Source organism: Megascapheus bottae, chromosome 36, assembly GCF_031878675.1.
Source record: "Megascapheus bottae isolate mThoBot1 chromosome 36, mThoBot2.hap1, whole genome shotgun sequence".
In the NCBI taxonomy this organism is placed as follows: domain Eukaryota; kingdom Metazoa; phylum Chordata; class Mammalia; order Rodentia; family Geomyidae; genus Megascapheus; species Megascapheus bottae.
This window is the reverse complement of record NC_143544.1, coordinates 2938754-2960609: the sequence shown is the minus strand read 5'-3', so window position 1 is coordinate 2960609 and position 21856 is coordinate 2938754. Positions and strand designations below refer to the sequence as shown.

The 21856-nt window shown below is 50.5% G+C and overlaps 1 protein-coding gene across 4 annotated transcripts in view; it reads right to left on the bottom strand.

Moving 5' to 3' along the window:
* Usp7 (ubiquitin specific peptidase 7) overlaps positions 1–17536 on the bottom strand; it is a 42241-nt gene extending 24705 nt beyond the window's left edge. Inside the window, exons 1-2 of one of the 4 annotated variants that reach the window (XM_090324801.1) lie at positions 17449–17536; positions 666–770 (exon numbers count right to left, since the gene is read on the bottom strand). In XM_090324801.1, the coding sequence (XP_090180927.1) occupies positions 666–770; positions 17449–17527 (184 nt within the window). In that variant the 5' untranslated portion in view covers positions 17528–17536. Of the gene's footprint in view, positions 1–665; positions 771–3008; positions 3080–3775; positions 3981–15171; positions 15399–17448 lie in introns of those variants that run through there. The other 3 variants (XM_090324803.1, XM_090324802.1, XM_090324804.1) reach the window with 3 other exon arrangements.
* Positions 17537–21856: the final 4320 nt, after the last annotated feature.

Genomic DNA, 21856 nt, shown 5'->3' with positions numbered 1-21856 from the left:
TGCTTGTACAGAACATGGTTTCATATTACACTGCAAGATTCCAGGGGCTGCATAAAGCTCCCTTCTGGGGATTTTCGGCCTTGCAAATGTCTGGGTCACATAATCGGACACATTATAAGAAGAAATAGTCTCCATAGAAAAAAAGTGATGTCCTAGACACAAAATGTCCATGCATGTACATATGCCTTTACACCGAAAAGCTACAGAGGAAAGTCAGTGGGGAGCGAGAAGCCCAAAGCTCGACTCTTGACTGCACTTCTACCAGGGGTGGGGTCCTTAGCTACAAGTGACTGCTAGACGCTACATGCGGAGAGAATGCCATGGAAAGCCAAATCCCAATGTCTGGAAGTAGCTTGCTGCAAACAAAAGGGAAGAAGGAGAAGGTCTGCTCACCGCCTGAGTGCTACCATGGCTGGAGAATGTCAGGTGCAGGCGGATGCCCACTTACTACAAGCCTGGAGTTGAGCCTTTATGCTTACGCTGGGGAGAAACAACTTACCTTGAAATTTCACAGGTGGTCATGAAACTCAAAACAAAGCAGCAGCTTACACTTCCCTCCTACCATACTGAGAACTAGCTACTCTGAAGAGGCTCACGAGTGCTCAGGGATGGAGCCTGTGTTTATGGCTGCACTCTGCTGTTGTGAGGCAGCCTGCTGCACTTACCATCCTCCATGTCCTCTTCTGCATTGCTGTGCCCGTCACTCAGGGCCACATTCCCGTTGATGACAGGATTCTGAGTAATTCTTGGCGGGTCATCTGTATCTCCAGCTTTAACAAAAACAAAAACATCCAATAGGTTTTACATTCTCAGCTTGGATTAAATGGTAATATATATATATAGTTTTTGACAATTTTTAGTGAGAAATTCTACTTGAGCCATGATTTAAAAAAAATTAATTCCAATCTCCAAGGCATTTATTTAATAAATCCAACTAGGATTTTTTTTTTTGCTTTCTGATGCTACGTGCAACTGACGATACTGCATGATCTCCTCTGTAAGAAATTACACTTATATAATGATTGTGGTATGTGAAAGTGTTTTCAATGGATTATTTAGTGTTACAATGGCTAATTGGCTTAAGATTTCAGAAACTACGTAACTGCTGTGCAAAGTTAATTTTGCGACAGACTTCCTAATTAACACTTGATTCTGGAGAGCTGGAGATATAGCTGAGTGGTGGAGCTCTTGCCTAACATGCACAAGGGTTCTTGGTTTGAAAACAAAAATTATGCAAATAAGGTATATTAAAGTAGTATTTAGAAATCTAAAACTATGGTGAGGAAGCATGGACTGAAAAACTAATGATTCACAGGGGATATCAAGTCCCAACTCTAGTAATTTTAAGCACTACTTACATCCACTGACTCAGAAACGTAATTCTTTTACATTGACACACGCTTGCAACTTTTAAGAATAAAGCAAGCCCTGGCAGGTGTCCCAGAACGCTGAGATCTGAGGATCACAGTTCCCAGCCAGCCTCGGGAAGGAAAGTTCATTAGACATATCTCCAGTGAACCACCAGAGAAAACCAGAAGCAGAGCTGTGGCTCAAAGTGATAGGACACTAACTCTGACCAAAAGAGCTCACCCAGTTCCTGAGTTCAATCCCCACAACCAACCAAAAACAAAATAGAATAAGCGGGGGCAAGTTTTGGCACTGTGTATGTGTACTTTTGTGAGGGTCTTGCTATGTAGCTCAGGCTGGCCTCAAACCCAAGATCTTTCTTAATCTCCCAATATGCTGGAACAATATGCATGTACCACAATGCCCAAACTTTACAGAGTTTAAATAGCATCACATTCCCATTTGAATCCACCAGTCAGAATGATGTGATACAACCAGTGATGTTGATTGTTGCTCTGGGATTTTCTAGGCACCCTACCCACTGCAATAGTTGATGCAAACAGAAGGCATGTTACTCTAAACAGCTAGGTAGCTGTGTTTCTGGCCTCCCCAGCTTCACAGCATTTTTGCCACCAAGATCAATAAGCTATTTGGGTTCAGCACCACGGACAGTGGCATACCCGGCTCCCTAAAACCCAAACCCGCAGTTACAGAACAAAGAACTCTCCAGAAGTTCTACATAAAACCACACCCCCTTCTTGCACATCTCAGAAACTCTTGAAATAAACAAAGTTCAGTGCCAGCGGCTTACATCTGCAATCCTGGTTACTCAGGAGGCTGAGATCTGAGGATTGAGATTTGAAGCCAGGTTGGCAGCAAACAAAGTCTATTAGCCTCATTTCCAAGAAACCACCAGGAAACTGGAAATGGAACTCTGGCTCAAAGTGGCAGAACTCTAGCCTTGAGCAAAAAAAAAAAACAAAAAAACAAACACATACCCCACCCACACAAAATAAAATTTATGGCAGCCACTAAAAAACAAAACAAGAGGTTGAATGCGTGGTACCCTGGTAACAAATGCCTGCTTAGGTCCAGAGATCAAACCCCTACAGCTCCTCTCTTCAAAAATGGTATTAAAATTAAAAACAAAAAACAACGGATTCCCACTCATGCCTTACATTATGGTGTGTGGGGGTGGGGTGGGGGGATGGGTAAAGCCCGCTCAAGTTCCCAGCATAGGACTGCAATGTACTATTTTACAACATCTAAAAGCCAAAGCAACTAGCAGAGTTCTACAATTGAACTGTATTCTCCTTTTTGCTGGATCTGGGGTTTGAACTACTCTTCAAGTGCTCTACCATTTGAGTCCCATCCCCAGCCATTTTGCTCTGTTCTTCAGATAGGGTTCCACGCTTTTGCCAGACCTGGTATTGTTGTGGTCCCAGAACTAGGGGTAAAACCAAGTAGTGGAGCGCTTGCCTGAGTGCACGAGGCACTGGGTTCCATTTCCACCACCACAGAAGTCCTTGACATGCTACATTGTCTATGAGAAGGAAAGTACCCCTCAAAAGCATCACACTCAGAAATACAATTACAACAGTTTTCATTACTCCTACAGCACAGAGCATAATTCCGTATGTTCATTAAAAGGCACAAAATACCCATTTCTCAGAAACGTAAAGACTATGTTTCTTCTTGACTGAGAAGCCTGTGCTTGCGTTCAGCCTTTTCCTCCTGACTTCCATTTGTGATGTCATAACACAACTACGACCTCACCAAGGAACACTTGCCGATTACTATGGAAATGAGTGGGTGTGTGGAGCCCTGGGCAGAGGAAACACTTCCTAGCACAGCTAGCCTCAAGGTCCTCGTGATGCTGCCCCTGCCTCAGTGCTGGGCTGGCTTGCCTGTGGTTTTTCCTGTCATCTTCCAAAGACGTATCACTCTCTTCCCCAAAAAGGTCAGGGTAAGGGTAAAGACAAAACAAACATCTCCAGTAAACTTCATGTGGCCTTCTAACCAAGAGCCATTGTGCCACCACCAGGTGGTGCTTTGGCTGCAAAGATGAAGTCTGCCTCCTATCCATAAGCATCTTCCCTTTGATTCTCCCCAGCAGTGATCGTTTACTGTTGTGACGACAGCAGAACTTAAAGTCCCAGGGCTGGTCCAATGCCCCCTTAGCACACCTCCCCACCTAACCTATACATCCCCTCACCTCCAATTCCAACTCAAACCCACACCCCGCCCACACACCCCTTGTTTTCTGCCTGACCCCTCCTTATCTCCTCCATGGAACTCTTAGTATTATTTAACATGCCACTTGTCAAACCAAGTAAAAGCTTATCACTTAACACTCTAGACTGACAGTATGTGACTGATAATCCCAAATAAACCTAAAGAATAACTATGAAATAAAGTCCTGAATCACCTTCTGGCCCAAGCCTGTAGTTCCCAGCCATGTCTCATGGCTCTGCAGCCAAGACTGGGGGTGGGGTTCCCCACAGAGTGACTGCATAGAACCTCCAGGGGCCTATACCTCAGCATTCTTTTTTCTTTTTTTTTTTTAAAGCATCCTACGAATTTCTTTAAGTCCAGACTAATTCATAGATTCAGACAGATAATGTGAAATGGCCAAGAATCAGAATAAGGATGTTAATAGAAGACCAGTGAAATCCCAAAAGAAGCCTTGTTTCACTCCTTTCCAACACTGGGTCACTACTGAACCCAGACCAGGACAAGTGGCATGTCCCAGGGCTGATGCCTTCATTGTGACAACAGACCTCTAGTGATGCAAACATCCACACAACAAGAAGGCTGAAACTCTAGGAATGTCTGTTTCATGATTGCTACTCAGCCAGGCTGGATCCGGGATCAGACCTACAGTCCTGGCAACTCCTCCAGGCTGAAATGGAGGTTCCAAGCCACATGACATGGCTTCAATGGTAGGGCACTAGCCATAGTGCAGGACTGAGCGAGAGGGAAACACAGCGAGGTCAAGCCCCAGAAGCAGCACAAATAAAAAGGTATATTCCCAACACAACTTGTGCTCCTGTACAATTTCTGTTCAAGTTGTATTGAAGTCAGTTGTGGGTTCACAGGCAAATCTACGACAATACAGAGAGAAAGCCATGAGCCTTTTCCTACTTTCTCCCACAGGGCCACCTTGTGAGAACTCTAGCACGCGGTCATCACTCTGGTCACCCTGGTCAGAACACTGCATGTCTCCACACAGGCTCGGCTGTGGTTTCTCTCTGAGCAGCTGCCTTGCATGTGCAGCTTTGTGTCTGTTACCAGTCAGGACAGCACAGGACTCCCACACAAGGGGCGCTCCACCGCCAGGCCTTTCATAAGCACCCCACCTCATCCCCGGCATTCCTGGCAAACCTCTCCATCGCTCCCTCTTGTCATCTCACAAATGCTCCCGTGGTGCATATCCAAGTGCTCCTTTTTACTGCTGGACAGGACTGACTGTGAGGCAGGGTATTACAAGTAAAGCTGCTATATAAATTTCCCTATGTGTCCTGGTTGCATCCATGTTTGCACCTCTGGACTCGAATGAAATGTTCAAGCAAGCATGTGGGTTAACAAGGCAAATGATGCCAGGTAACGGAAGAAGGAAGTCCACGGCCTCCCTGCCAGTTCCAACCTTTCTCTGTTCACACATGCCCGTGCAGTGTACATGCACTGTTCTACTAAGGGAGGCGACAGTGCAAGGATTACAGAAAGTGGATGCTAGGATACACATACACATGCACAAATATAGCTAAGGATGTAACTTACATGATGGGATGGTGACTATTCCAACTTGTCAAATGCCCTCAGGAGTGACCTAGTACTTAGTACTTAGTTGCATTCCACCCCCAAAGAGTCAGCCAGGCTTTTTTGAAACCATGGCGAATATCAGCGATCCTGTTACCACCCAAGCTCTACATGCTGACCTGGAGTGGCTTCCGGTACCAGGCTTGCTAGCCCTTCCAGAAAGCCGTTCCCACTGTACCTGCACCACCACCCACATGTTCCAATCCACAACATGGCCTTCAGGTGCTGAAACCTAGCTCTATGCTCACAGGAGCAAAACTCGGCCAACACCTGCCAGCCCAGCACAGCCATCAACACTGTTTTCTCACAGGGAGAAGCCCAGCCAGGGCTACTTGCAAAGGAGTCCACAGAGGTGGTATGGTCAGAAACAGGTACAGTGACAAAGGAACTCCAGCAGCCCAGATGAGGAACTTTGAGACTCTCATGGGAGGCTGGAGGTAGACTCATTCTACTGAACCCTATTAGCTTTGGAGACCCAAAGATGACCATCTAGAATCTGTGCTTCTTAAGTTTATGTAAAAATCTGTTCTTAGAAGTGGGGAATGTGGCTTAATAGTAGAGTGCTGGCCTAGCACGTTTGAAGCCCTTGGTTCGATTACTCAGTACACCACATGAACAGAGAAAGCTGGAAGTGGCACTGTAGCTGAAGTGGTAGAGTGCCAGCCCTGAGCAAAATAAGCTCAGGAACAGTTCACAGGCCCTGAGTTCAAACCCTAGGATTGGCAAAAAAAAACATTTTAAAAATCTCTTCCCTATAGATCACCCTAACTTTTGCCCTTGTCCAACACAGCAGCTTTAACCCTGCAGCAGGCACTCTGAGGGTTGCAAATCCTGCACAACTAACCAGCTTGCAGGGGCATATGCAAGGCTCTCTCTTCCACAAGAGTAACAATATGGTCTGCTAAACTGTGGGGCTAGAGTGGGCCTATAAGGAAAAACCCGGGATGCACACCAAAGATGGCCTCCGGGAGGCTGTGCATGGATTATCTCCTGGATAGGGACTGAGGCATGGCCCAAGGCCCTGAGTTCAAAGACTGGTGGGTGGGTGGGGAGGGGAGACTGGGAAGGGACTAGGACAGGTGTGCTATGCAGAATACACATGACTGCTTCTGCAACATGCTATGGAGGTGAGGAGGGGGTAGTGCACAGCACAGTACACCAACATGAAATAGCCATAGATGTGACTGCTTGTGCAGATCTGGGACAGTCACCTCCCTAAGGCCTACACGGAATGGCACGCCTCATCTTTGTGCTTCCCTCATGTCAGACACTCTCAGTGAGCATGTATCGCTCTTAAAAGAGCAAAAATAGGAACAAATACACATTGCAACCAGTGCCAAAAGTACAGCCAAAATATTGGCGAAGACAAGGCCCATCTTGGCAGTTCTTGGAAGCTGTGGGAAGGGGAAGAAAGAAGGGGACAGGAGCTAGATTCCTGAGGAAAGAAATCAGTGGCACTAAAGGCAGGGTTTGTTTCTACTGGAGCAATGGCTTCCTCCTCTCTTTCATGCCTGGCACCCTTCAAACTTTCACAAAAACACAAGCCCCTCTGGGACTAAGGGTGAGGTCAGATCCTTAGATAAGATGTGCTAATTACAATTTCAAAGGACAGATGTGACTGCACTTATCAGCAACTGAGAGGTAAGGCAGGAAACTAAGTTCAAAGCCAGCCCCTGTAGTCACTACTCCTCAGGGTCTTCCTGCCACCCATGGCCACTCCCTGAGAGCCTCTGGTCCTGCATCCTGCTGGTCCACAGTGGTGGACCAGAAAACCTCTGTCCCTTGGAGCCTGAGCGTCTACATCTGAAGCCAAGGGCCAAGATACCAGCACTCAGAATAAAAGCAATGCCATCTTAAAAAGTAGACCTAGACCTGGGGGGGTGGGGACAAAACCATGAGAGGGGGTAGCAATGTTTGTGAAGCAATACACCTTCTATCCTGCAAATATAATGTAACCCTATTAATTGCAATAAAAATCTATTTAAAAAATAAAAAGTTTTCAAAAGCCAGGAGGCAAGCCTTGTAAGATTTTGCTAAAGTAAGTTGGACTGTTTAATTGGCTAAACCTCCCCCACCCTATGGAATTTCCTAATTGAATATATTTGCATATGTATATATGCCTATGTACATCTATACTCATTTTTATGAATTTTTGGATAAGAAATAAAATGGAAAGAATTAAAAAAAAAAAAGCAGACCTTTCAGGTGAGGAGTTTGGCCTAGAGGTAGAGTGCTTGCTTAGCATGCATGAAGACTGGGATTCTATTCCTCGGTACCACATACATAGAAAAAAAAAAGGAAGTGGTGCTGTGGCTCAAGTGGTAGAGCGCTAGTCTTGATGAAAGCCCAAGGACAGTGCTCATGCCCAAAGCTCAAGCCCAGGACTGGCAAATTTTTTTTTTTAAAGTAGACCTTTCTGGGGAAGAGAAATGGAGACCAAAACATGAGAGGTGGTGTCAATGTCTGAGAAGTGATATACCCTCTGTCTGGTGAAGATAACTGTGATCCCTTTATATATTACAATAAAAAAAGAAAATAGACCTTTCATCAAAATAAAATCAGAAGCAACAGCTTTAATTACCATGGTAAGTACTGATGATGTACAAAGAACAATTCTTGTTTCTCTTCAAGGTAACTCCTGCCGCCAAGCTTAGAATAATCTGGACCTTGACAGACAGGGTCCACACTTTCCAGGATGCTGAGGATGCAGAAGAGGACAAGAGACCTGAATTACAAAAGCACCAACACAGCAGTGGCTCGAACTGCCAGCTCTACATCCTGAAGTCCAACCAGTAACCCCTCAGGGCCACCTGCTTTTCTCCAGACTAGGACACCAAGGCCAGGCAGTGATTTGCAATGGCGGTAGGGTGCGTACATGACTGCCTGTTGGTTCTCCAGAAACCAACCATCCAACCGGAACATGGGTGGCTCGTTTTCCAAACACAAGTGGCCTACAACAAACAATCCATGCAATGTAGTGGCCAGAACAGAACCAAAGCTTCTATGCACTGTTTTGTTTTCTGAATGTGCTTCGACCTGAAGAACTACACCCGCACTGAAGCTTTCTAGAATCAGGGACTTCTGAGGTGGGAAATGTGGCTTGGTGGTCAGAGGGCTTATCTCTCAAATGCAGAGGCCCAGGCAAAAGAACAGGAGGGGCGGGGCGGGGGGGGGGAAGGCGGCTATCTGTACTGAAGCTGCAATCTTGCTATGGTTTGAATGCTAAGTATTCTGCATGCACCACCAATTGTATTTTTTAAATTCAATGTCAAAGACAGGCACCAGACAGAAAAATACTCAAAACACAAAACAAAAATAAACACCAGAGGCTGGGAATGTGGCTTAGTAGAGGAGTTTTTGCACAGCATGCACAAAGCCCTGCGTCAATTCTTCAGTACAACATAAAATAGAAAAAGCCGGAAGTGGCACTGTGTAGCTCAAGTGGTAGAATGCTAGCCTTGAGCAAAGAAAAGATGAGGACAGTGCCCAGGCCCCGAGTTCAAGCCCCAGCAACAACAAAAACAAGCCACACAGCTACCTAAGTTAACTAGTCTGTGAAGTGACCTCATCTCTTCTTCCTTCTGCCCAACTCCAGGATCCAGAGGTTCCCAGGATCTCTGCCTCCACCTTGCAAAGGCAGGAGGCCAACCCAGCTGTTCACAGTGGGCAATGAGCAACAAACAGGCAGAGAGTAGGCTCAAGGCCCTGGGCTTGAGCCCCCCAGGCTCAGATGCTCTGTCTGAACTGTCTCCACCAACATGGGCTCCTAGGACAAAGTGCAGAGTGCTGTGGGGACCAGAGAGTAACCCTGTTCCTGTCGTAAATACTTCACCGCCCAACTGTCCGACATATAAGAGACTGGGGGGCTCCAAAATGCTGACACCAAGACCTTTACCAATTTATACTTCTCCACATACTCAAGCTTCGGACCCCAGGAGAGTTTGTTTGGGGGATCTTGCATCTTCTTAAGCTAGACTAGAGCATGGCTCAAGAGGAAAAGTGCCAGCAGTGAGTGAACAGGCCAAGCAAGAGCATGTCTTCAATCTACATGAACATCTGGCTGGCGAGGGAAGGGCTACCAAAGTGTGTCATGGTTCCTGTATCTCCAAATTCCACCTGTACCATGCATAGAGCCCAACCTCCCTTGGAAGTGAGCCACTTTCACTATTCAAAGCATGTGGTTAACCACACAGAAACATGCAGCCAAGGAGGCCCAACTGCAGCCTGCCTCCTAGGGGTGGGGAGGTGAATCTGGGAGTGGGGAGCAGCCCTCACTGATACTGACCACTCAAGAGTCTCAGCTGTGACCTGGATGGCTGAGCTGAGCAGGTTCTTCACCCTGTTCAGCTTTGCCTGTGGGAGCGCCCCAGCTGTGATGTGAACACAAGGGTTCCCAAGCCTGGCAGCAGGCAGCTGCGGTGCTCCTTTCCTGTACAACTACAGGTACCACCTTCTCGGGTCCTGCCAATTCCCTCTGTCAGCTGGTGCAAACTACCAGACTTGGTACCCTGATAGGTCTCTTTGCTTTGTAGCTCTGGAGGTCAGCAGTCCAGGAGAAAATGGGTGTGGACATACCTGCCCCCTGCCCCCTCATTTCCCCGCACACATGGTCTTCAGATCAGGTCTGGACAAGCCATTCATTCTCCCATCAGGTAGCATGAGTCTTCCCCTCTCCGCTATGGTGCCAGGAACCCTGTGACCACATGGGGACTCTCTAGCGATCCTGTACCTGACTGGATTTGTATAAGGGGCCATACTACACAAGTGAACACATTCCAGGTCCCAGGGATTACCACCCAGACATCATGGAGGGACACAGACCCCTAACCTCCTGCTCCAGAGAATGGAAATCCTTTCTTCCAGCTCCACTGCATCACTCCAGCATGAAGCATCTCTGACCACCTCAAGCTGCTAGGCCTGCCATTCTGGAGTCCTCCCGCACAGATGAGCCGGCACCCCGCCTGCAGGCAGTGGGTGTGGCCCGTGGAAATGATCAGTAAGAGGCAGGCAGCACCAGCAATGGGATTCTGTTGCCACACCCAAGCATGTGTCTAGTGGGCTCCACCTGGCCCCACACACATCCCAATCTCAGGTAGGCCATCCTGTGTAGTAAAACTGGCATGGCCAGTCAGAGCAAAGGTCATATGTGGTAGGATGAGGTTACAGTTAAAATTCTGGGATGATTTTAACTACAACCCAAGAAGACACAACACAGCCAGACTCCATTTCTTGAGAAGAGAACACAGCTGCAGACTTTTACTACAGGATAAGTTGTTTAAGCTGTCTACACAGAGGAAACAATGCAAAACGACCTAAGTACTATGTGTATACACTGCACCCAGTCAGGAATAAGGCACAAGACTATTTCAGTTCCTGCGGGAGTGACGGCAAAAGCACTGTGGAATTCTCCGTTGTTCTGTGATGGGGATGGAACCCAGGGCCTTGTGCATGCTAGGCAAAGAGCTCTAGACCGTTAATCACTCCACAGGCTTCCTAAGAGCAGCATGTTTCTGCCATTCTTTTTACCCCTGTATGCTCACTCTAAGCGTACAACAGTTGGGATGTGCCTTTCTTGCGTGTCCATTTTGGGAGTCATGATTATCCATGACTGGAGACAAGAAAAAGCTAAGCTAGGCCCTCAAGCAACTTGAGGAGTCCAGTGCCATAGGGTTAAAGCACGACTGCCTGTACTTTGCTGTTCCAGGATGAACCGCACCTTTCCACCCACCGGGGAGCCTCATTTATTGAGTCTCACTAGCATCCCCACAGATGCCTCAGCACCACAGCGCACCCACAGTGACTACTGTGGTGGTCAAGTTAGCTACTGAGCACACTTGGATAGAACACCCACAGCCAGATGATTTTTTTTTTATACTTGTGCTTCAATCTCCATGTGACTGGGAGTGTAATAACTTCATGGTACAGGGTGCAAGACTTCTTTACCTCTTAAGTCGTGCCTGTGGAGCTGTGGAGAAATGTACCTCTAGAGGGGACACAGCACCAGGCCTGGAGGGCTTCAGAGAAGCATGGAGCCCTGGCCCACCTGCTGGCCTCTGAGACCAGGCAAGTCCATGATTCTTGGCCCCTTCCCTACTTAATCCTTTCAATCTCCAGACACAAGAAGAGGGCTCAGATTTTGTCTAGGACACTTGTAAAACAGCAAAAAGAATTGAGATAGTTTGAGGAGCAACTTCTACAGCTAACAGAAAAAAAAAATAGGGAAGATGACTTCTATCCTGCACCCTCCCCCCACCCCCCAAAAAAAGAGCTGAGTGGCTCAATTAGCAGAGTGTCTGCCTACTCACGGAGTTCAACCCAAAGACCTATAGCCTCAAAAAAAAAAAAAAAAAAAAAAAAAGAAATCAAGCGATGCGATGCAGATATGCTAAGGAATACTACACTAGCTTGATTTAAAACAGCAATTGCACAAGGTCAATTAAGATTCCTGAAATATAATTTATTCCCCAAAGCAACACTGATGAAACGTCCTCCCAACTCTAGGCCAATGGCCCACAGCCTGTTTACAGGGGACTGATGGAGACAGGGCTGGTGAGCCTACACACAGGAGGACAGGGATGGAGGACAGGGACACCGATAGGCAACAAGGGCTAAAAAAGTAAAGACTAACCCTCGGGCGCCTACGGTTACACCCTGGGTGTGACCACTGACACAACCAAACTCACACAACAGGCTCCAAACCAGATGGCAGTTTAACAACCTGTTGGAAGAGCTGGACTTTCCTGGGAGAATATTCTGGGGGTTGATACCTGCCCTGAAAGACTAAAGAGGCATCACACACTAGAGTGGCATGCTCACCGATTCCCAGGGGTTGGAGGCTGCTGGAATGAAAGCTCCCAGCAATCAGATAAGTGGGAGCACAGGACTGTCAACAGCTGTGACTCAGCTGTGATCTCCACCCACCAAGGGAGGACCCACGGACTGCATCAGGTAACCCAGGAACATGCAGGGCAGTGAGAGCTCCAGCAGCTCTCCTCTGCTTCTCAGGATGGGGACCCCCCCCCCAAACCCCTCTTTCCTTTCCCTTGGGTCCTGCTGGTCTAACTGGTAGGGTGTCTCCCACCCCTGCTTGCCCATGTATTTCCCTACAGGAATGAGAACTTTCAAATACTATTCCAGTTTCCAAGTAAAAGGTTTAGCACTCAGAAATGTCTGACTCCCTATCTGCCAAGGCCTGTGTTAACTGACTAGAAAAAAATGGCAGTACCAACTTATTAGCCTACGACTGACACTTAAAGCCCTGCTGCTTCCAAGTTTTTCAAGTTCAAATTAGTCTGGAACTATGTGAACAGATGATATTTAAGACTTGACTGTTACACTAGAAGTATGTTTCAAGCTGGGTACTGTGGCTCACTACTTAGGAGGCTGAGATCCCCCCTAATGAAAGGACATGTGATATTCTTATCTCCAATAATCATTAGAAAATGGGAAGTGGGGCTGTGGCTCCAGGTGTAGGGAGGTAGCCTTGAGCTGAAGAGCTCAGGGACAATGCCAAGACCCCAGAGTTCAAGCCCTGTGACCAACCAAAAAAAATATGTTTCAGGAGCAGGAGTTTGGCTTAGTGGTAGAGTGCTTGCCTAGCATGCACGCAGAACCACATACATAGAAAAAGCCGGAAATGGTGCAGTGACTTAAGTGGTAGAGTGCTAGCCTTGAGAAAGTCTAAGGAAGGCCCTTAAAGCCCCAGAACTGGCAAAAAAAAAAAAAAAAAAAAAAAAAAAAGCCAGTCCAGGCAGGAAAGTCCATGAGCCTCTTATCTCAGAAACTAATCACTCAAAAACTGAAAGTGGCACTGTAGCTAGTGAGCACAAGCACAAAGTAGTTCAGGAACAGCATTTAAGCCCCGAGTTCAAGTCCCACAACTAGCAAAAAAGACAGAGAAAATTAAAAAAAATATCCTGCTGTAACTTCAAATTCCAGAGTAAGAATCCTTTGCCTTGGAAATAAAGCAGAAATCTCCAAGCTACCTATTACTCACTCCAAAAACTAGAAACATTAACAAAAGCAAATTTAGAAATACTCAAAAGAAGCCATCAGTATCATTTATAAAGATCTATCAAAGTCTTTCGGGAAGGGGGGGACGACAAAAAACCTTCTGTTACTTAAAGAAACCAAGGTTAAGAGCAATAAAATAGAATTCACAGCTATCAAAGGTATTCGTTTATGGCCTGAGGACCTTTCACAAGGCCACCTGGCGGGTATCCATCCTTGGAACCTGCTTGTTTCCTGTATGCAGATCTCCCACAGACAAATGTTGAGAGCAACACGACTGGTCACCTTCCAAGCCAACAATTCCAGTATAAATGGTAACCCCATGTGTAGCCAGGGGGACAGAAGGTTGCCAGTTTTGTTTTGAAGGCATGTGGTGGAGGGGGAAACAATGGTATCCAAATGGTTTTTGTTGTTGAGCTAGTCTCTGTCTCTCAAGGTACAGCCCAAGCAGGTCTTGAACTTCTGACCATCCATCTGCTGCAGACCCTCTCTAACACTGAGATTACAGATGCACACTGCTCTGCCTGGCTCTGAATGGAGTTCAGAGCTGCTTTCCTACGTTACCGTCTTGTTCACATTCAGAAACAGAGGCTGTTGTCACCCAGCTGGCTGTGCAGCTTCCTGAGGGAAGGCAGGACGCAGTGGATGCCTTTCAGCAGGGCAGGGACAGTGTGCAGCAGTCCTGTACAGCCAGGACTTCTGTAGGGGCAGAGCTCAGTAAGAGGGCTCGTGCAAAGGTCCCAACAAGGGCCTCCTTTACTGTGGTTGTGGTGGCTGGAAAACAACAGGGCTTGGTAACAGGATGTGGGGGCCTAGAGAAGAATTTAAGGAAGACTCTGAGGGTTGGAGGCCAGTTGACCCGGCTGCCCTGACACAACTGGATTCTCCACCTCATCGGTGGAGCAATACATCCGATGAGGCCATCGGTCGTTTTCGGTACCAGTCTCCCCACATACCACAGCCATATTGCTCCTGCCACCAATCCAATGCTTCTCAAAATATTCTATCTTTAAGCCTTTACCAGGACCGTCATTCTCAGGACTGCACTCTTTTCTTCCCGGCTATAGGAGGACATTTTTGCACACCGGTAAGAACTGCCCTGGCTCAGCTATGCTGGCCTTCCCCACGCTAGATGTAATCCAGGCCCGCATATCCTCTCCTCCCAGGCGGTATCTCTGAAGGCCCATGCCTTCTGCAAGTCTGGCATTGCAGTTAGTTAGGCACCACCACGCCTGGCTCTCTGGGAGGTTTAACCATCACCAGGCCCCTTCACTGGAGTTCGGTGCTTGGTGACTGCCACCTCACCGGGACCCTGGGGACCTGGCAGGTCTGGACCATCTTTGTGGGAAATGTAGACACAAGAGGCACCAAGCCCTCAAAGCAGCACACGTGAGATCAGGAGCAAATCTACAATGAGGCCCAGGCGGGCTCTAAATGTCAACTCTTTGCCCTTCTGTGAACTAACTTAATGACCTTTCTCCCATTCCAAGACTGATGAAAACAAAAATGAGATGAAATATAGGATACACCTTTCTCCCCATCTGTGGTGGTAGGGGTTCCTTGACTCTAAAGCAAATGGAGAAGGTGTGCCTGCAGGGAGTTAACTCCCAAAGCACCAAAACCTGACTCACATCAGAGTGAGAGGGCTCCAAGCTGCCCTCATTTCTCTTCCACCAGGTCCTGAGCTACCGCTAACTTTGGAACTGCACTGAGAATTCTAACACCAACAAAAGCCAACGCAGGGAAGGTTATTAACCTCTCCCATCACCTGACCTATCTATCTCCTTCACACAGGAAGGAAGGAGTCATGTTTTAGTTTATCTGTGAGGGAAGTGCAAGAACCCGCATTATACCGACACACACCTTGGTAGAAAGACCCCACAGGAACGAAACCCACCACTAAGCCCACTGCTGTCATGGGGGCTGCAGAAAGCAGGCTGACACACCGACAGTACAGCAACTACCCTGCCTGGGAGACGACTGACAGGTGCTCACCTGGAAAGAACTGCATCACGGAACAGTTCTTATATCCACACAGGAGGAACCTGTGCCTTGGTTTCAACAGGACACACCCAGACCAGATTCTCTCTTCTCCAGTCCTGTCCAAGTCTCTCCTTCAGCCTGAGGCTTCGTGACCATCCACATCAGACAATAAATAAACTGCCAAACACTTACATTCCGGGCTAGATCTATTACCACCACCGGGGCCGCCTCTACAGCTCTACTCACCCTCCAACAGATGTACTCACACCCACCCCCAACCCACTGCCCCTCATCTTTTTCCTCCCTACACTTCTACCTAACAGCTCATAATAGGACATTTTTATTAGCATACATTAGCTGTACAATGAGGGTTTCATTGTGACATTTCCACCCAGGTATACAATGTATCCCAATCAAGCTCACCCCCCCCCCACACACACACACTCTACCTGCTGATTCCCCCTTTCTTAAAACAATTTCAACAGGTTTCACTGTTCTACTTTCATACACGCAAACCATTTCACCATATTCACCCTCATATAATAGGACATTTTAAAAATAACTAATTCAGAGCGTTTTATTCTCCAGTGGACTGGGCAGAGGTCAGTCACAAACAAATGCAACCCCCGAGTGAGGCAGGTAGGCAGGAGAGCAAACTAACCCTGACCTAGCATAGGGAGAAACAACCACCCCAACCTGTCACCCAGCCTCCCATCATGGGTGCCCAGTCCACGGTGGAGCGAGCAGGATGCTCCACATTCAATAGAATCTCGGAAGCCCTGCTCTCACCTGGTCTCTTGCCCAGCCTATGGAGCACCACAGATCTAGCCAGGCCCTTCCTTCTGCTTGGGAAACCGTGGTCTCCCTTCTGAGCCCAGGCTGACGTCGTGACCCTCTTGACTCAGCCTCCTTATAGTACTACAGTCCTGAGTGATGACGCTCTCTCTGGTTTCGTGAGAAGTGCAGTACACCTGGGGAATGGAGGCTGGAAGCAGCTGCCTGGAGTGTAAGTAGCTTTTTCACCACATACCTGAGAGATTGCTTCCCTGTCAAGCCACCACGTTCCTAAGTGACCAGGACCTTCTGGACATTGAAACCTTAACACTCAGAAACCAGCAATCTACATTCCTTAGTAACCAAAGCGATCCTTGGCCTATCTGCCCTGCTGTGGTTCTAACCAGGCGGATACAAGAACTTGCAAACTTCTCACATGAGAACAGAACTTGACGGAGCCAGTGTCAATTGTGGAGACCGAAAACTCTGAAAAAAAAGTTGCTGCACCTCTCTCCAACACGGTCTTCCGGCCAAACCCTGAAACCTGCCGACAAGGACCACAGCGGACTTTGAGACGCCGGAGACGGGGGGCCACTTCGGGGTTGCCCTTGCTTTCTTCATTGTCCAAAACACTGCAGCAGCAGGAAAGCCAGCGTACAGGGGGATGGACGGTGCTTGAGGGACCGGATTTCTGTCGGTCTCCATCAGCCAGACGGGGGCCACCAGACTCGATCCCCTCTGGTCATGGTTAGGGGGGAGCGGAATCCACCCAGGTCTCTGGGCCAGCTAGGCCTTCCTTGGTTCAATCGCCCGGGCCAGATATTTCCAAGTTGCCGCTTGGCTGGGGGACCCCGGGGAAGGCACGAGATAGGCCGGCGTGTGGCGCGGGCCTGGCTCCTCCGCCCTCCCCCCCCACGCCCCGCTCCGGTGGGCGGCTGTGCCACGGGGCAAACGCCCACCGATCGGCCCTGAAGTCACCCTCCGGGGAGGGCGGGGGGTGGGGGGGCCGCCCGCCCCGGGTAAACTTTGTGCCAACGCGTCCGGGCAGCCATGCGCCGCCCCCGGGGGCCCCTTCCCGTCGGGTTTCAGCCCGCACACACCTGGCCGGATACGAGCTGGGCCACCACCTCCATCCCGCCGGGGTCCCCCGACTCCGGAGCCAGCCGGAGTCCAGGTCACAACGAATCCCCCGCGAGGACCCCGGGGCGGGAGGCGGAGGGGCGGAGGGGGGACCCCGGGCCGGGCCCGCGCGCCCGGCAGGTGCCACCCACGGCCGCGGGGGCGCAGCGCGGAGCGGCGGCGGGGCGGGAGGCGCCCCCCCACCCCGTCCCCGTCCCGGTCCCCCCCCACCCCCCCGGCCCCGGATCCCGGGCGGCCGCCGCGCTTTGTGCACGGCCCCCCCTCCCCCCCCGGCCGAGGCGGGGACCCCGGGGCCTGGTTAAAGATGGCGAGCCCCCCTCCCCCTCCGGCCCACAATGAAAGGCGGCGCGGCGGCGGCGGCGGCGCGGCCCTCACCTTCCATCTCCATGTCCTCCGGCTCGCTCAGCTGCTGCTCGCCCGCCTTGGGCGGCTGCTGCGGCTGCTGGTGGTTCATGGCGGCGGCGGCGGCCTGGGCCTGGGCCTGGCCGGCGAGCCGGGGCGGCGGCGGCGGCGGCGGGGGCGGCGGGGCGGCCTCCTCGTCCTCCTCCCGCGCGTCGTCGGCGGTGGCGGCGGCGGCCCCGGGGCGGCCCGCGGCGGGCGGCGGCGGCGGTGGCGGCGGCGGCGGCGGCGGGAGCGGCGGCGGCGGCAGGGAGACGCGCACGTACTTGCTCGCGATTCGCCCAATCTCGGCGCCGAGGCGGGCGGGCGGCCGGCGGGCCGGGCCGGGCGGCCTCGTCGCTCGCTGCTGCTGCTGCTGCTCCCGCTCCCGCCGCCGCTCCCGCCGCCGCTCCCGCCGCCGCCGCCGCTCCCGCCGCCGCGGGGCCCGCCTCCCGCCGCCGGGGCCGGGGCTGCGGGGCCGCGGGCCGGCCGGGGGCGGAGGGCGGCCGGGCGGGGGCCGCGGAGTCAGCCCCGCCTCGGGCCGGGCGCGGCGGGCGGGAGGCCTGGCCGGCCGCGGCGGGGCCTGCGGGGCCGGGGGCCGAGGGGAGCGGCGGCGGCGGCGGCGGGAGCGGCGCGGGCGGGCGAGGAGTCGGCTGCGCTCGGGACGCGGCGGCCTCGGCGGCGACGGCGGCGGCGGCGGCGTCGGGGCTCCGGCAGCGGACGCGGCGCCCGGCGGCTCGGCTCGGCTCGCTCTCAAAATGGCGGCGGCGTGAAATGTCACATCCGCATGGGGGGCGAGAGCGGCGAGCGGGACGAGGGCGGGCTGCGGGGCGGCGCGGGAGGCGGAGCGGGAGGCGGAGCGGGAGGCGGGGCGGGAGGGGGGTGGGGTGGGGGGGGACGACAGCGGCCCGCCCGCCGCCCGCCGCCCGCCGCCCGCCGCCGCCGCCGCCGCCCGCGGCCCCGGCCGCCTGCGAGGCCGCCGTCCGCGCTCCCGCCGCGGCCCACACCGGCCCCGGCGCGGCCGGGCCTCGCGTGAGCCGCAGGCCGCTCGGGGCCCGGCAGGGGGCGGCCCCGAGCCTACGGCGACCCCGGGGCCTGGGCGGCCCCCGAAGGCCGCGGCGCGCCTGGCTCCCCGCCACCACCCGGGTTTATTATTCCCGATTTTTCCCTGGTTTTTCTCGCCAGGGGGCCCAGGCTGGCCTCGAGTTCGCGGCCCTGCGTGCTGCCCTGGCTTCTCCCCAACTTTCTTAACCCGATTTCTTTTTTTTTTTTTTCCATGCCATGGGGACCACGGGGAAACCGATTATTATTATTATTATTATTATTATTATTATTGTTACTGTTATTATTATCGTTATTGTTATTGTTGTTATTATTGTTGTTATTATTATTGTTGTTGTTATTGTTATTATTGTTATTGTTATTATTGTTGTTGTTGTTATTATTGTTATTATTGTTGTTGTTATTATTATTTTAATCTCAAAGCCCAATCTGGTCAAGTCTAGTTCTTCAGATCCCATGTCAGTGTGGTTTTTTTACATTCGTTTCTTTCCTTCCCCAGGAGTCTCCCCCACTTGGCTCCGGTGGTTTCCTCCTGGACCCTCGACTCCCCCCGGGGAAGGAGGTCTCCTGCTCTGTCCCGATCACCCTCTCACAGACCCCGGTGAGTAAGGCCTCGACGTTTACCCCCCCCCCCCACACACACACCCAGGTAGAACACAGCTGGAGGCCTGGGTCAGCGCCCCAACAACCAAGCGTGAGGCCTCCAGTTCGAACCCAGCGTCTCCCTTCCTCAGACAGAGAGCATCCATCGACGCTGGACACTCCGGTGGGAGCCACAGCGGTGTGGCTGGAGGTGGAGCTGGGTGACCCACTGGGTGCTAGACAGCACTGATCTTTAGACAGAAAAGCTCAGGGCCACAGTTCAAGCCCCCCCCCCCCACACCCACACCACACAAATCAAAATTAACAAGACTTCCCAGGGAGAAGGGGGTACTGCCCATCAGGTACTGATGTCTTTATGACCCATTCTGTCTTCAATGCCTGGGGTGTCAAGTGCTCAACAAACACGGTTCAGGTATCAGTGGGTTTCCTCCACTCCCAAGTAGTTCATACACTTGAAATGTTCCCGCGAGTGAACTTCTTGCCTGAAAAGTTCAGGATCTACCTAGCCAAGAATAAGACCCAGCCTCTGGGTCACCCAAGTCCACCAAGGTGATATGTCCTGTACACAGATTCTTTACAGATGCTAGTGGAGCAGTTCACACACGCAAAAGGACTCTTTCCTGAACTCTTTGAGTTCAGCACAGTTCCTCCAGCAAGGAGGGTGAAGTGATGGCTCTAGGAGAGGAGAAAGTGGAAAAAGTTGCTTTACTTGAACAAGTTCAATACTAAGCTTAGCACCCACAAGGAGAGCTGTGCGGATGGAACGCCTCGTGATGGAGATGGGAGTCTGATATCGTGTATTGGAAATGCTTGGCACTGGAGTAGCTTCCCATTACAGATGGTGGCATATTTGGCCCACAGTGAGATAATTTTAGACCCAAGTGTAAACACAAAATGTGTGCTTCATAGTTCCTGTTCACCGTATGCACATAAGTTGAAGGTAATTTGATGCTCTACTTTAGCATGCCTGTGTTGATGTGTCTGTAGGAGAGCTAAAACTCAGAGTCTCAGGCTCTCCTTTAGTCTTCTTGCTCAAGGATAGCACTCTTCCACTTGAGCCCAGCTCCACTTCCCATTTTTCTGGTGGTTAATTGGAGATAAGAGGCTCAGATTTTCCTGTCCCAGCTGGCTTTGAATAGTGATCCTCTGAGCTCAGCCTCCTGAGTTGCTAGGATTACAGGTGTGAGCTGTAACCACCTGGCTACTTAGGCTTTTTGATGATTCCGTGAACACCTGGCTACTTATGGCTTTTTGATGATTACTTGGAGACAGTCCCTTAGATGTGTCTGCCAGGCTGACTTTGAAATGTGCTCCTCAGATCTCATCCTCCTGAGACCCAAAATTCCAAGTGTGAGCTACCAGCATCTGAACTAGTACACCTGTGTCTTGACTCTATGTATTATATAATCTGTCACTTGAGATCCAGTGTGTAAATTTCTTTTAGTAGCATCAAGTTGGCAGGCATTTAAAAAAAAGTTCTAGACTTTGGGGCATTTGGTGTTTTTAGATGAGATACTTAAAACCTGTATACTCCTACATTGAAGTAATACTTGGCAATGAGAGAGGCGGGGGGGGAGGGGGGAGAGAGAGAGAGAGAGAGAGAGAGAGAGAGGCAGGCTACATGAAATATGGATAGAACTTTGGAACCATGCTCAGAGATGATAGACCAAAGGCCACATACTATTCCAATCCCATAAAATGTCCAGAGTAAATCACAGAAACAATGTCTTGCGGGTTGGATTGCTGGCTCTCTTTACTAAGCATAAAGGGTTTCTTTGGGGGTAAGGAAAGTATTCTAAAATCAGATCCTAGTGATGGATGCACAACGGTGAACAAATAGACTAAAAAACAACACAATTGCCTTGAGTGGGAAAACTGGGGAAATTGTATGGTACTCTAGTTATATCTTCATAAAAACGATTGCAGTCCCCAGTCGGCATCAGATGTGGACATGGCAAGGAGTATATGCACCAGGAATTTCAGTTGATGCTGCTGCAGAGATGCGTATGGACAATATGAAAACCTAGGGTCTGGCGGTCACCTCCGGAGGTGGTATTGAACAGATATGGGCCAGGTGTAGAGACAGGATAGACAAAGCAGTAGCTAAGAAGCTAGATCCTGCATGCTCCAGGTCCATGCACCTGTTGACTCCCTCATACCTGCTTTGCCTTTGCACTGGCATTCCACCATTTGCCGTGCTTTTCATTGTTTGTTTACATAGTGCAGTCTACTCAACTTCAAGCCTTCCCTGTGAACTTCAACCCTGGCATTACTCCTGAGATTAATTACATGACAAAGTGGTTAAGGTTCTTAATCAGTTCCCTTTAAGATAAGCTTTGTGGTTGGATCTAGGATAATCACATTGCCCTTTTAAAACAAATAGTTTAAAAAGTAAAAATAAAAACCGAACAATTGAGCCGGACCCAATGGCTCACCCCACTCAGGAGGCTGAGATCTGAGGATCAAGGTTCAAAACCAGCACAGACACAAAAAAACTTGCAATTATCTGCAATTAACCTCTAGAAAATGGGCCTGGGTTCGATCCCTTAGTTCCACATAAAACAGAAAAAGCCCAGGGCCGGGAGTTTGGCCTAGTGGTAGAGTGCTTGCCTAGCATGCATGAAGACCTGGGTTCAATTCCTCAGTACCACATACACAGAAAAAAGCCGGGAGTGGTGCTGAAGCTCAAGTGGTAGAGCTCTAGCCTTGAGAAAGTCCAAGGACAGTGCTCAGGCCCTGC